A 15523-nucleotide genomic window follows, 5' to 3' on the forward strand; every position below is an offset into this window, starting at 1 on the left:
CTTTGCACCAATGACAGCCAGACAAGGAGCGGGCATTAATCAAATCCAGCTCATCTGACAGAAAGGTTAAATGATCCTCTGTGCGCCACTCGGTCCTTGCCATTAATCTTTCATCAAGAAATAAATAAAAAATAAAAATACCAGTAATTGCGGCGCCGCTTTTTAATTAATGGGACATCAAGGTGCTTTGCGCAAGCTGCTCGGAGCGACAAGTGCTTACGGGGCATGAAAATGCGGCAATCGGAATGGTAAAGCCGGAACTATTTGACTATTTCGGGATCAGAAGGCGCGGGGGGGGGGGGGGCGGGGGAAACGTGCCGCACTTTCACGCCAGAATGCAAAACGTGTCGCCGCACGGTCCGGGGAGAATTGCGTTGCAAGCGCCTTTGCGCTTCGGATCGGTCTATCGGAGAGGCGGCCTAATTGCGGCGAGATCCCTCCCATCCAAACGCAACAAGGTGGAATGACGTGTGAGTAATTCAATGATTTGTTTATTTAATTCCGAGCGCTGGCTTCCAGTCGAGCGCATCTGTAAAAATATAGCGGGCCATTACCGAGCTCGTTGCTCTACTTTGGCGTGACGCTGGCAACGACCCTGACCCCGTCTCCGCGTCAGGTCTCGACAAAGGCAGGCAGTGATTCCCTTTTCACCAACTCTTGCATCGACTTTATTTTTCTGTTTCATTCATGCTAGGGGCCGTTATGGCTGTTGCTCATACATGCGTGCGTGTACGCGTGCAGCTGTAGTAGGGCGTCGATGGGGAGAGGTTGGTTGCTTGAAAAGTTGAACTTCGGTCCAAAAAGGTTGGGCACCCCTGAATTCGGCGGCGATACGAGAAGGCGGCCTCAGTGACCACGACATCTACTGTTCTAAATGCCTGTTAAACCGTATTTACATCCAGGAAGTGGTTTGGATTCACGGTGTCACACTTTTTTTTTACCTCTGTGACATAAACGGAGCAGGGCGACTGCGGCCTGCACACCCGATGCGGATTTACGGATCTGACCTGTACCGGGAGCATAGCAAATGAAAGCGCATCGCTTGATGGAGAGCGTTGTCGAGGAAGGCCTTCGACACGAAGCTCATCCGTAATGACACAATAATCCGAGTCATCGAAAATGAAGGCGGCTGCTGAAGTATCACAACTGGGTCAACGGTTCGAGGCAGGAAGGGGTCCTCTGTCTGGGCTGCCTCGGATTAATGATGATGAGGCTCTGGACCTACTGTTGGCACCATTTATGGCCGAGGGGTAGATTGTGAATGGATTGATCTGATTAGCTTCCAGCACATTCTCATTTCAAGTTGACAAATAGGGATGCTCTGACATCTGGTTTCCAGTGGCATGCTAGCGATCCATCAGCGGTAATGCGAGTCTGTCCTGTACCACCGGGGTGTCCATCCATTGACTCGTTTTCTTTCGAGCTTAACCCGCGGGGGGTCACAAACGGGGCTCTGGACTCATTAGCATCCTGAGCTCGAGCACGCGTCCTCATTAGGTGAGCAGGCGCCTTTCTCGGCAAACTTTGGGCAAGAGGCGGAGCCGCAACTTGAGCCGGTCACCAGCCAAGTGCAGAAAACGCTTTGGGTCGGTGGCGAAGTTCTTCTAAGTGACTCATGCTAATGCCTTGTGAGTTACAAGCACATTTTGTCCGCACTCCTTAAACCGTAACTAATCTCTCCTTCCGATCGCAAGCGGACACCTTTGTCTTCATCCAATTACGGTTCGGCCATTAAGTGTTCCCTTCGACTGAAAAGGCTCGCTATCTGCAATCAAGGCCACCAATCAGAGGCTCCCTCCCCCCACTCACCACGGCAACGCCACCTTGAGCGCAATTTCTCATCATTGTTTTCATTATGCACACAATTATTCTCGGAAATGTGAAGCACATGCTTTGAAATGAGAGCCGAAGAGTCTTTCTCCTCGTCCAAAAAAAAAAAAAAAAAAAAAGATCTGACAAAACAGCTACAGGAGCAGAAACTACAGATATCAAAACGGCAACGGCGAATCCATTTTGTATAGCGCACTTCCAGGACAATATGGAGTCTTCCATGAACCAAATATGCATTTTGGGGAATTTTGAGAGGAAGTTGGAGTACTCGAAGAAAAACTCAGCAAGCTAGGGGTGCACCTGTGAGGCAAACATGCTCAGAGATCTTGAAAATATTCTGCTTTTTACAAGCAGAACGACAATGCTGGATATAACTCGAGCCAATACTAAAACGAACAAAAGCGGAACTAAAACAAAGTCTTGTTGAAAAAAATAAAAGGAGGCAAAAAATAATAAAAAACAAAAACAAAAAACCCCGTAACTTTAAAAATGAATTCAAAATAATTTACAATTTATTTTAAATTATTTTATTTAAAAACAAAAATCAAGACAAATTCAATTTAAAAAATCCAAAACATATTCTAACCCTGGTGTGAATAGAGTGTGAGTTGTGGTGTGACTGACTGTTCATCTATGTGCCGTGTGATTGACTGAATAATAGTTTTATAATTGTTATAAATTATAATGGTTTTGCATTTTTCACTATCATAAAAATAAATACATAAATAAATAAATAAAAGAACTGTCAAATTTTTATTCGGTTTTTTCGAGCAGTTTTTTTTTTTTAAAAAAGAAAATGCTTCATTTTCATTTAGTTTTTTTATTAGTTTTAGTATTAGTTTTACTTATGTCTCATTTTAAATAGTTGGAGTATTTGTCGGGTGATGAAAACAAGGTAGTTAAGTATTGTGTAAGAAAGTAGGGTAAACTGCAATTCTCAAATGACTTGTTTGACCTTCTTTCTTTTGTACGGATGTAGAGCACTAAAAGGCAAAAACAAAAGACATTTACACGGTCATTGTTCTTTTAGTTCGTTTTGTAAATGTAAAATGTGGTTTTAGTTGCTTTTCATTCTTTTTAATGAGCATTTTTCATTTTTACTGAATTTCATTCATGAAAATGTGAGCTTTGATTATTTTGTTTATTTTTACGATTTAAAACCCCCGTTGGGAGTCCAGTCTCGGATCAACGCCCGAGCACTTGCACTTGTATCGAATACCATGCACGCGGGGCCAACTCTGCACCAGGTAAGTGCGCATCTTGAGAATCGGTGTCTAATGTGACCAAGATAGCGTCGGCGGGATTTCAATTACGCGGCGCCACTTTACCCGCGGGCATCAATCATCTTGTGGACTCTCCTCCTCAACTCTGTCTGTCACAGCGGGCGCGGCCCCCTCATCCATCACGCGTCACCGAGTGTCAGCGTCCCCGCTTTTTGAGAAGAAAAACAACACAACAACTTCCAACTCCTCGGCGGATGGGCAATCCATCTGAATTTCAGACGCCAAAACAAGCCCGCGCTCGCGCCCGCACGCTGCTTTTCGGCCGGGCCGGGTCAGCGGGAGGCTCGGCCGCCTCTCGTCCCTCCCACTCCTGTTGATGCGCTCGTCTCGAGTCGTGCCACGACTCTTAATAGCCAATTTGGAAGCCTCTCTTCTTTTCTTAAATGACTTTGTGATGTGCACTGAGTTTGCCTGCGTTGTGCAGCCTCAAAACAAAACGTAATTGAACACAAAAACCCATTCAAGGCAGGAACACTTGTCCGGTTTTACACAGTAACCTCTTCATCGAAGGTTATTAGATACATTGTTTCTGTATGTATTCATGTCGGTACGGCGAGCTTGTGCGGGGCTCGAGACTAACTTTTTATTTTTACACTGCTGCGGCCGACTTTTTTTTTTTTTTTTTCTTTGGTGCACCACCACAAAACTAACAATCTGGTCATCATCAAGTTCTTACTTTGAATCACAATTCAACAAGGCAGGTAAGCGACTCCAATGTATTTGGTGCTTGACGTGCTCTGCGGCAGAGTGCTGGTTAGTACTTTGGACCATGTCTTTACGTAACATTCAAGAAATAGTCCCTCGTTCTTATCATCCTGTCATCCGCATTTTTAGAACACGAAACTTTCCCAAAACGATCACGATAAACGATAATATCGGTATTCGGTTTCTTCTTTTTTTTTTTGTGCTGCTGAACTGATGATATCTTAAATGGACTGACTACCTATACAGCAGTGGTCCCCAACCCCCGGGTCACGGACCGGTACCGGTTCGTAGGTCATTTGGTACCGGGCCGCACAGAAAGAATAAATAACTTACATGACTTCCCTGTTATTTATTTTGGAATCCGAAAGATGTTTTATTTTGAAAAATTACGGCATTTTCTGTTACATCCGTCGACAGTATGTCACTCTTGACGCAGGTCAAGTCGCGCTTTTCGGTCACGTGATAGGTTGCCGCTAAAATGAAATCCGGGAGCTAGTAAAATGAGTAAAAAAAAAACCAAACGTCTTTGGAAAGGTTCTTTGGGAAGGAGAAAAGGCCCAGCCGGGAGACAGAAGAGGAGCCTACGACTTTTAAGAAAAAGGCTACATTTAATCGACAGTATCAGGAGTTCTACTTAAAATGCGGACTTTATCTCAACGGTAGATTCCCACGCAGCAAGCCCACTCCGCATAATATGCGGTGATGGTGAGTCGTATATTTCATGCTCTTTGTATCTTGTTTTGAAGGCACTTTTAAACGTTACCATAGCGACCAGAGAGCATTACGGCCACATAGGAGGTTCCTCGTGTCATGATTCGTGTTTCTTATTATGTTTCGAAAATACCACACTTTTCATGCAGGTCATATCGTATTCTGTTGTTGTATTTATCCGACACACCTTAAAGGCCGGTCCCTGAAAATATTGTCTGACATTAAACCGGTCCGTGGGGCAAAAGAGGTTGGCGACCGCTGCGATAAAGTATCCTTTTGTTTAATCAAATAACTTTTTACTCAAGAATATTGAAGACTGGCATTGACAGAACATTGAATAAAATGTCTGCTTCGTTAACAGGGGCGGCACGGTTACCGTGTCTGCGTCACATGGCTGAGGTGGTGGCTTCGAATCTGGCCCCGGCCCGCCTGTGAGGAGTTGGCATGTTTTCTGCGGGTACTCCGGTATCCTCCCACATTCCAAAAACACACACGCTAGATTGATTGAACACTCGATATTGTCCTGAGGTGTGATTGTGAGCACGAATGGTTGTTAGTCTACGTGTGTCCTGTGATTGGCTGACAACCGGTTCAGGGTGTACCTCGCCCACAGCCTGGAATAGACTCTGGCATGCCCGCAACCATTGTGATGCTAAGCAGTTTCAGAAAATGGATGGTTCAGTAGAACACTCCCGGGCTCTGCTCATAAAAACTGCACTTCAGCAAATATTAAACATTTGGTCCAAAAGTACAGAGAGTCACTAATGGCTTCCTCGCCTCGAAAGGCTGCAAAAGACCATTTGATACGCATCGCAATACATTTGGCGCGATGCGATACAAGGACGGCACATTTCAAAAGCTAATCATTTGATTTGAGTTGGTGAAATGAAAACCGTTTTTCCGATTCAAACTGTTTTTTGTTACACCCTTAATATTTAAAACGAGAATATCTTTTTTGGAGCCTTGTGATCTTGCTCGCACATCATCATCATCCTCATCATCCCCACGCATCTCACTTCTGTGCTCTCTCTCGCTTCCCCGTGGAGCAAAGCATCGACATTCTTTGCCCGTGGCCGGTGGCGGATTAACAGATCCTCCGGTAACGCTGGACTTGAATGAAATGTGAGAGGCCATCCGTTGGCGATACGGCGGTCGTTGGGGATTTTGGTTGAGTCACTTGTGGGTGCGGAGATCATGCATTTGAAATGAATGTCATGATTGAGTTACGAGCAGGGAGCATGCAGACGCCGGAGACGTGTACAATTATTTATATCCCTGCAGGATCCAGCGATAAAACACGACCATGTTTAATTTGAACTCAGGTCCGCAGGCACAAGTAGAGAAGGTTATGATTTTTTTTTCCCCTCTCCCTCAGCGTCTCTATTTTTTTTCCCCATTACTCTTTCTAATGCGTGATTGGAAAAATACAGGAAAATATTTGCCTAATTTTTTTTACCTTTTTTTATCCAGGTGAGGTGCAGGGTCTTCAATGGCGCAAGCTTGTCCGTGCAGGAGATTGGTGCGCGCAAGTTATTCACTACACATGTTATAAAGTACGTTTATATGTAGCTGCAAGATCTCCACTTGCGGATGATGTTAAGTTGGCCAATGAAAAGTGGGCATTTGAAGACAACCGTGCACTGTCAATCGCGCGTCTGTGTGTGACAAAACACGCCCCACCCCACCTCTCCCCCCCACACACAAACAGACACCAGTTGTGCTGCGGGCAGGGGGTTGCTTTTAAAAATATAAGACGCTAAAACTAATGCATTTAATAAATTGTTTTTTACAATGACTCAGAGGGCTCAATGCAAGCTATGAATGAAATATGATGACACACATATCAGCGGAGCACAGCTTCGGTCTGCCTGCGCCTTGATCAAATTCACCCAAATCGCATTACACCACCTGCGCCACAACTTAGACCTGGTTTCTCCGGGTCTAAAGTTTAGTTTACTTTCCGTCACCAAATTCTCAGGTGCGCCCGGGGCATGTAAGGGTAGAAGAAAACGCCCTCGGTCTGCTGAACTGCCAGACGTGGTCAACTAGACTCGAATCATCTGTCTGTCCATTGATGTACATAACAAGTAAATGTCTGTCTCGCCATTCAAAGGCGCACACAATGAAATGTGTCTGTCGTGGCAGTTCCACGAGCACAAGTCTAATAAGCTCTAAACCAGGACACACAATTCCAAGTACAAAGACACATTTTTGCCATTCATTATTCCGACTCGCTGTCCGGCCTGACAACCTCCCCACGCAGCTGTGCTCAGGAAGTTCCGGGGAAAACAAATTTGGGGCTAATCAGAACTAATCAGCTCCCCATCATGTCTCCTCCCACCCTATTGAGAAGCAAACACCGCGCTTCGGTTGTTTTTAAAATAAATGCACGCTAGGAACAGGGTTACAATGTGGCTCCTGAAGAGGTCAGACCCCAAACAAAAACAACATCGTTGAAGCAAACCTTTTATCTGTAAGTGGTCCTAATTGTATTATTGTTATTTTTTTTAAATGACTTCCTCCGCAAGCGAGGAGCTCCAAAAGGACGACAAGTGTGCATCGTCCTCATTTCAAGGTGAACGTCAGCTTCATGGACGGTTTACTTTGAATAGTAAAAAGGAAAAGAGGCTCCGGCACAAGGAAGGAGAACTCAAACTTGTTTTATCGTCTTGACAATTAGGTTGGAGAAGTGAGGCGAGATCACCTTTTGGAAAAGAACCCAACAAAAGGCAAATTGATACACTGCCGATATGACATCATATTCGTCCAAGCGAAGCGAGTGCAAAATTAGCTCATCCATAATTTCTCCGGGACCGTAATAAAAGACTAAAAGGAATGCAGCGGCTCGAGTATGAAGACGGCTACAAATTAAAAATTATAGCCTGTCACTTATCAAACAAGCTCAGACTGCAAAAGCCTTTCCTGTGCCGCTTTGTGAGGCATACAAAACCAATAATACGAATTAAAAGCGGCAGGCAGAAAGGCTTTTCAGAGAGCTCAAGGCCTCTTTAGCCCGTGTGGAGCAATATTTTACCGACATGCCTGGATGAACTGATTCAAACTGCAAAGGTGGTTATTAAAAAATGGGGGGGAGGGGGAAAAAGCAACAAATGCAAGATGTAATGTAAGGTGAGAGAGCATCGGGACTGCGAGCGCCGCAATACCAAATGCCTCATTAGCCTTCAGTAATCAATATTCAGCCCTCTTGGTTAACGATTTGTCACCTGGACGAAATGACATTTAACCGCAACAAGAGGATCACTTTGCACTGGCACTTTGGCAAAACGTCGTGAAATTACGGCGACCAAAAAAGGAATGAGCACGATAATCCCTGAATGGATTGTTAGGTCTCAGGTCAAGTGTGTGGAAGCGATCGGTGATGAATTGCATCTTGATGCAATGAAGGTGAAGCGACATTTGGCACTAGGCTGTAACCAAATTCAGTTTGCCCTCTAAGAATAAGAAAACCTTTATTCGTCTCACAATGGAGAAATTCCCAATTTACAGCAGCAAAGTTATGAAAGGACAAGAACAAAAAGTACAGAAGCTGCTGTAAAGGCAGCCAATCACGCGGCACCATCTTGAAGTCGTCATAACAACAAAATAATACAACACAACACATAAAATACAGACAGCCGTTCAATCTTAACCACTTTACCGCATAATGTTTTTTTTTGTTTGAAGCAGTTCTAGATGAAAGAGGAGAGGATCAAAGTGTCCTTTCACCGGTGGATCAGGGACGTCATGCTGAAAATGCGCACACGTCTGCTACAAGCTAAGTTTTGAAAGCAAACGAGAAGCTGCAGCGTCAAATCGACGAAAAAAGAGACTCTCTCATCTCCTGTCCCATGTAAATCCGCTTCAATTCCAAGCCGCGACTCCCAGTTCCACGAAGGCATACGGAATATGTCAGCATCTACGGCAACCCGCTTTTTAAACAACAACAAAGAACACGTTTATGTAAAACTGCTTTGGACAACACGGTGCTGTACAGCACATTTCGTTTTCCAAAAGCTGTTTGAAATGAGTTGGAGGGCGCTGCCGAAAATGCACATCGCTGACCGTGACGTCTGCAAGCCAGAGAAAAAGTAGCGGCAAAAGCGCTAGGCGGCTACACTTCCTGTTGCTTCGCTTACCGATGATGTTGCACGGCAGAACTCGGCGCGCCGCCGTACTGCAGCCAAAAAAAATCAAACGAGGAATGCATGCAAGTTTTTACATGAAAGGATCTTTTGAAAATACGAACCCGAGTAGAGATTAAATAAATAAAGAGCTGCGTTTTGGTGGCAGTTAGGGTTGCTAAAAAAAAGCACTGATTCCAATGGCATTTTCTCTCCACTATGATGTGATCTTTCAGCATGATAAATGGACGCCAATTGTGTGTGTGTGTGTGTGTGTGTGTGTGTGTGTGTGTGTGTGTGTGTGTGTTATCTCTACTGGGAACTGGAAAGCTAATTCTCTGGCAGGTACATAGGGAGCAAGCAAGCCTTTCATCACGCTTCCCTTTTTTTTTAAGAATAATTGGAATCACTGGAAAGACAAAAAAACAGACAAAAAACAGGCAGTGTGTGTGTGTGTGTGTGTGTGGGGGGGTGGTATTCACTCAAAGCACACTTGACTGTTGCGCTGTTACGTCCACTTTAAGAGGAGCCATTTGCCTTGATGTCAGTTCGGAACATGCAGACATCACGAGTGAAAAAGAAAGGCCATCTTGTCATATCGAGTAAAAGCCTCGTGGCGCTAACAGCAAAGAAATGACAAAACTCGCAGCAAGAGAGCGCGCCGGCGTTCGGACTCACCTCGTTGGCGTAGACCCAGTGACTGTCCTTGGACGCCAGGTTGGTCTCCACGGCCTGCGCAGATCAAGCAAAAGAGACGGGGCAAGGGGTTAAGAGAGGGGCGCTTTTAACGTCTCTGTGAGCAATTGGCCGAGGTCTTTCAGTGTCAGTCAAGCCCCGGGAAGCCTCGCGGCTTCGTTTGAAATTCAAGACCACCTGGAATACAGAGAAGGGGCTGACAGGCCATGGTGCGACACCGATTAGCATTAAAATCACTTGACTTTCTTTCTCTTTCTTTTTTTTTTTTGCCAGGGTAAAGATTAGGGTACCCGCGGACACCGCAGTTTAGCAGGCAGCAAAGGATGAGCTCTGGATGTTTTCATTGACTTTTGAAGACACACAATCCAAAAGGCGGATAGGTCTTGCAGTTTCCCAGACTGACAGATGGAAAGTGCCATCTTTGTTGCCTTGCCTACTAAGACAAACCCATCCATCCATCCATCCATTTTCTGGTGTGCTTTATTCTCAAAAGGGTCTCGGGGGTGCTAGAGTCTCTCCCAGCTGTCTTCGGGCAGTAGGCGGGGGACACCCTGAACCGGTTGCCAGCCAATGGCAGGGCACACAGAGACGAACAACCATCCGCGCTCACACTCACACCCAGAGACAATTTTGGAGTGTTCACTCAGCCTGCCATGCATGTTTTTGGAATGTGGGAGGAAACTAGAATACCCGGAGAAAACCCACGCAAGCCCGGGGAGAACATACAAAACTCCACACAGGGAGGCCGAAGCTGGAATCGAACCCTGCACCTCTGCACTGTGAGGTCGACGCGCTAAACGGAGACAAACCTTTTTATTCAATTTCAAAAGTTATGAAAGGCGGGTGTGTGCCAAATCTGTCACGAAGCAGAAGGAGTGTATGGTCTATAAAAGATGCGGAACGGTTTCTCTCTGGCATATCGACACGTAAAATAGGGTTGCCTATTATGCAGATTATGAAGGTGAGCATGCGTGGATCAGAAAGTACGAGCTTCACAAATCTGAAGAATGCGTCCAAAGGGAGAGGGAAAACAGCCCCCAAAACAATTAACCCCACCTCCTGAACACTAATCTGAAAAAGCAATCCGACAGAAGCAGCAACAGTTGATGCCCATCAACACCACCTAACGCTCGTCGATGGTTAAAAAAAACAAAACACCGCGAGCCACTAATCTTATCTCCAAACCTCAGAACAGTCACGCTTAGATTTTTAATGCCCCTCTCGTTTCCAGATTTCATCAAGCCGCACGACGTCCATCGGAGTCCTAAAGCAATATTTACCTCCACGCTTCAGACGCCGCATCTCGCGGCCTAATCGCGCGCAGCTGCTTTGAAATTCAAATGGGGCGCAACCAAAACATCGAGGCGTGTTGATGTTGCTCAGATGCTGTCGTCGACTTACGTATTTACCGCTTTCGTACGTCCTGACATCACTTGAAAACATCGACCGAGATAAGGTTCAGATGGATAGGAGAGCCCCAACCTTCGGGCACGCCATCACAGGGCCCGGGGGGGGGGAGCGTAGGACGCAAGACTTTGAAGTACAAAAAGCCGTAGGGACATTTTGGTTGTACCAGTAGTAGTAGATGAACAAATACAAAGCGCAGACACATAAGGGAAGTCGTGCAGTTTGGCGCACGGGGGGTGCGCGGGCGTATGTTTGCTTGCTAACTTTCGAAGGGCTAATGAACAAACATATTCTTCTATGCAAAGAAACATTCCGAATGCTTAGCTTGCTAAATATGTCTCAAATTTTAGGACAATCGGAGGGACGGGTTTGGGAGCTACGGCCCGCCGAATTTTAACACGTTCTGCAAAAAGGGGCGTGGCTACGTTCTCTTGTACCCTAATATGTCAGGAACTACTGGGTCAATTTTCACAAAAACGAGTATTGTTGGAAAGGGAACTGTATTCAAAATCGAACGTGAAATGAAAAAGTCGGCTTCCTCGACTATTTTGTGTTGCCGACCAGACAAAACTGGTAGAGTTCTTTCTTTTCAACATTGAAAAAGAACCCATAAAATTGTCAAAAAATATGTACGACGTGAGTGGGACTACCTGACACATTTTGGATAGGCCATTTTTCAAAATCAGTCGGGTTCTTGTGCTGAGATTCAATCATAATCAATCAAATATTTCAGGTCAGGTTCTTGCTTTGACCGACAACAACGGTTCAGACAAAAAAAAAAAAAATCTCAAGATGTGGCTGGCGGACAGGTAGTGCGCTAAATTAAAGTTGGACTATTTTTGCTGACTACAAGTCAATGTCAGCAGAGTTTGAGCTTGAACATCGCAAAACAATCCACCAATTGATAATTATGCAAAATAAGCCATCAAACCTTTGGAAAAAAAGGCTTGACTTCTTATTGCAGATACTTTTGTTTTTCTGGGGAGCTCTTGGCCAATCCGAGAGCAATAGCATTTTTTTTTTTAAATACCTTTTTTTGTAATGACAATACTTTATTGACAAGATGCAGCATAGGAAAGAAAACTTCCAGTGTAGCATTAGCATACCGAATGAAATCCGTAGCTCGGCAACAAAATGTGACAATGAGATGACATGGAGAGTCTTATGATAAAGTACGTTGACTCATTAAGATTCCAAACAAGCAGCACTTAGAAGACAAAAGGCATCTGGATACAATTCTTCCACCTTCTAATGTGTCTAATCAGCCTTTTTGCTAATCGAATTTGGAGTCAAGTACGGCTTTTCTCTCCAGCCCCCCTCGATTTCCAACGTACCACACAGAAATCTCTGGAAATCCACTCAGGAGCTTCAACGCTGTCAACAAGCCCGGGCTGAGTAATTTTGGCTTTGTGCGGCATTGGAAAAAGCTGAAAGATGATGCAAGCGTGACACTCCGGAGAGCAACGCGCTCTTCGAGACGGGAGAGCCTGGAGTGCGGGTAGAGGAATATTTTGTGGCGTTGATACCAACATCTCCAGGTGGGAAAAGAAGCCCCCCCCCCCCCCCCCCCCCCCCGGGTGAGTGCTTACGCGGTCGCCGTAGCACAAAGGCGGGAACGCCAACTTCAATTTAAAAGGGATTCAAACCGAGAAGGGATTGAGAGAAAGTGCAGCGGTGTATGTGGGAACAGGTGGTGGTGTTGTTGATGGAGGAGGGGTGGGGGGTGGTCTTTACTGGGGGAAAAACATTCAGGAGAATCATTTGCTGCAAATTCCCTCCGGCGTCCACTTTGAACGCCGATAGGGAGACGAACAGAGGGCTGAAATGCGTCACGGAGTATCATTGCAGTCCACGCGAAGCTGTGAAAAGCCGTGAATGTAAACCGCTATTTTTAATGTGACAAATCCCACACGGGACCAGGGGGGGGATCTCGTAAAAATTCTCTGAGAAGAACATCATATGAGCTCTTATTTAGCTGGTCTGCTGCGACTGCATAGGAAGCAGGATACAGGAAATGCAACAGCACGAGACCACTTAGCATTTTATTTTAGAAATATGTTATAAACATTTGTAAACTTTGATTAAATAGCATGCTTTTTAAAAAAATAAACAATCGCTTGGTAACAGTTCACCTCGATACACGATAACTCGAAAAAGCCCATCTGGGGAAACCCCCGAGAAGGGGCCGCAGATTCACGCATCTCAGTCGGTTGTGGTTGCTCTGCGGTGTCTCTGTGTCCTTAACGTTCCACGGGTATGGCACAGCGTTCAAACTGCTAGCATCTTGTTAGCTTCCTTTAAGTCGTCCATATTGCTAGATGCGCTTAACATCTCATTAGCTTCATCCACAATGCCACTTTTGATTCTCAAAGAGAGAATGTCACTGGAAAATTAAGTCCAAATTATATTAAAAAATGTAAAAATAAAGGCTCGTCCAACCCAAACACGGTGGCACTTCCACAGTCACGTCCCGATCAAAATATATTTCGAAAAGTCACATTTTCATGATGAAAATGTATAATGTATTAAATTCATGAGGTGTGTTGAACATTTATAATGGCGTTCTTCAAATAACAATAACCTAATCAATGAGACGTGAATGTATCATTTATTAGCATAACAATTAGTGTCGGTCATACTCACACCTGCTTGTAGAGAATTAAAAAAATAATAATAATGAAACCATGCACCTGAACAAATGCGTTCGTCAAGGCCAGGCGTCGTCTCATCTCCTTAATGGGGGTGATACGAAATGAGTAGCGCATTAAAAACAAATCATGACTCCCATCTGCCATTGCGCGGATGTTGCTCGCTCCTCTCAGCATTTTGCCAGCTTCTCGTTGAGAAAGCTGCTAGCCTCCCGCGGGATATCGTTAGCTTCCCACTGGCGTGCCTCGGCGCTAAAGGTGAAGGCATACGTGGCATCCTTCCACGAGTATCCCAAGCTAAAGCTGCTTGCTTCTATCGCCATGCTAGCTCCCCCCCCCAACCAGGTGCGCTATGGTAGTCAAAATGCTAACTTTTCTTGGTTAGCTTCCTGTACGCATATGAATTGATTTGGCGCCTGTTACTTTTTATTTTTTTTGTTCAGCTAATATTATTATGTACAACGTGTGGAACATTGAGTGATGCGAGTGTTTGCGAGACGATTTAAACATCACACACGGCGAGGCACATGAGCAAGAGGAGACATTTGCATTTCTGAAGGATCCCCTTGGGGAGGCGCTGAGTACAAACTGCACACTTTCACCTGGGGGAAATTTAGCTTGTGAATCTTTGATGATCAACTTCAATTGCCGAGCTGATAGATAGTAATGAATCTGGATAATTAAGAGCAAGGAAACCGGTGAGCGTACCAAAAGCGTTTTCCTTTCATCGAGTGTAATAATAATACCATAGGACTACACATTTATTTCCAAGAGTTGGAATAATACCGATTTTAATTAATTCACAGGAGAAAGGAAAGCAAGGCCATCGTGAAGAATTGTTTACAAAGGAGCTTATGGAATAAGGGTTCCAATTTTAGAAACGCACTGCTTTGTTTATGATATTCATTTGTCAAATTAATTGCGTTTTTGAGGGCCTCAAATTGTCCCGAAAGTTCACCAATTTTTGCAAGGGGGGGTTCCTGATGAAACGTAAGGATGTATTGAGGAGATGTGGAACTCAACCCGACCAAAATTGACTCCACTTTCGCACAAGGATGAATGCATAAAATTTGCCAGTCAGTTTCACCACAAAACTGCATACACACACTCAAAAAAAAAAAAAAATTTTTTTTTTTTAAAAAAAGGCTTAAGGCAAATGCCTCAAATTCAACAGGAAGTCACTCAAGTTTGGTTTAAAGCCGTCATTTTGAGCTATTACTTAGCTATAGACAAATTCCGACATAGAAATTTTCCCAAATGAGCTCAGTCCGAAGCAAGCATGCTATATAGACGGTTACCGCTTAGTTGTGCCATGTCTGTTGAGAATTTTGAGGATTTGTGTGAGCTGTGAGGACCCAGCTTCAGTCGGTTTTCAATTACTATTTCACGACCATTTGACGTTGCTTGGCATTGCAAGCCAGGACAAAACAAGAAATAAACAAGTTCAAACCAAGACGGAGCACTCCATTAAAAGCAAGTTACCCATTTTAATTGATTTGAATGTCTCCGGGCCGCTTGGAAGGAGAGGCCATGGTAAAAAAAAAAAAAAAAAAAGCTCCTTAAATGTATCTGAATAATGCACGCCACCATTACCAGGCGCCAGTCGAGTGACTTCAGGTGAGAAAAGGCAGTGAAAGCACTTTGTACAGTTCCTATCTTTCAACGAGGCACACAACTTTCCTCCAACACACCGAAACGCATTTTGAGAGTTTTTTTTTTTTTTTTGAAAGCATAAATATGTAACAAGTCACAGAGTGGGGTGGGAGAGGTCGCATCCAAAAAAGCGCAGAAATCACTCAACTGCTTTTTTAAAAGAACGTCTGGAACATCTCGGACGCAGAGGCCGACAAAACGTACGAGGTGACCTCTTCACCTTGCTTCGCTGATACGAGAAGACGCGACTGCTCCATTTTCTTTGCCGACAGAAATAGACCGTGGCTTTGGTATGCCGGGGACGCGTGCGGCGGGACGGACGCATTAGCATGGGATTCGACTTTGAGCGGCTTCTCAATCACCCAAATGTCACGCCCCGACATGACAAACATGGCTGATGAGGCCTCCGCCGTCGCCTCGCGTCTCTCGCGCATGATCTCAAAAGAAGGCTCACTGGGTCGGATCTGAC

At 44.9% G+C, this 15523-nt stretch overlaps 1 protein-coding gene across 3 annotated transcripts in view; it reads right to left on the reverse strand.

Moving 5' to 3' along the window:
- The window catches only part of grid1a (glutamate receptor, ionotropic, delta 1a), a 234785-nt gene that overhangs the window by 40316 nt on the left and 178946 nt on the right, over window positions 1-15523 (reverse strand). For all 3 annotated transcript variants that reach the window (XM_019860267.1, XM_019860265.1, XM_019860266.1), the window contains exon 5: window positions 9329-9382. In XM_019860267.1, coding sequence (XP_019715826.1) covers window positions 9329-9382 — 54 coding nt within the window. The remainder of the gene's footprint in view (window positions 1-9328; window positions 9383-15523) is intronic.

The sequence above is a fragment of the Hippocampus comes genome, unplaced genomic scaffold (assembly GCF_001891065.2).
Source record: "Hippocampus comes isolate QL1 unplaced genomic scaffold, H_comes_QL1_v1.1 scaffold39, whole genome shotgun sequence".
NCBI classification, from domain to species: domain Eukaryota; kingdom Metazoa; phylum Chordata; class Actinopteri; order Syngnathiformes; family Syngnathidae; genus Hippocampus; species Hippocampus comes.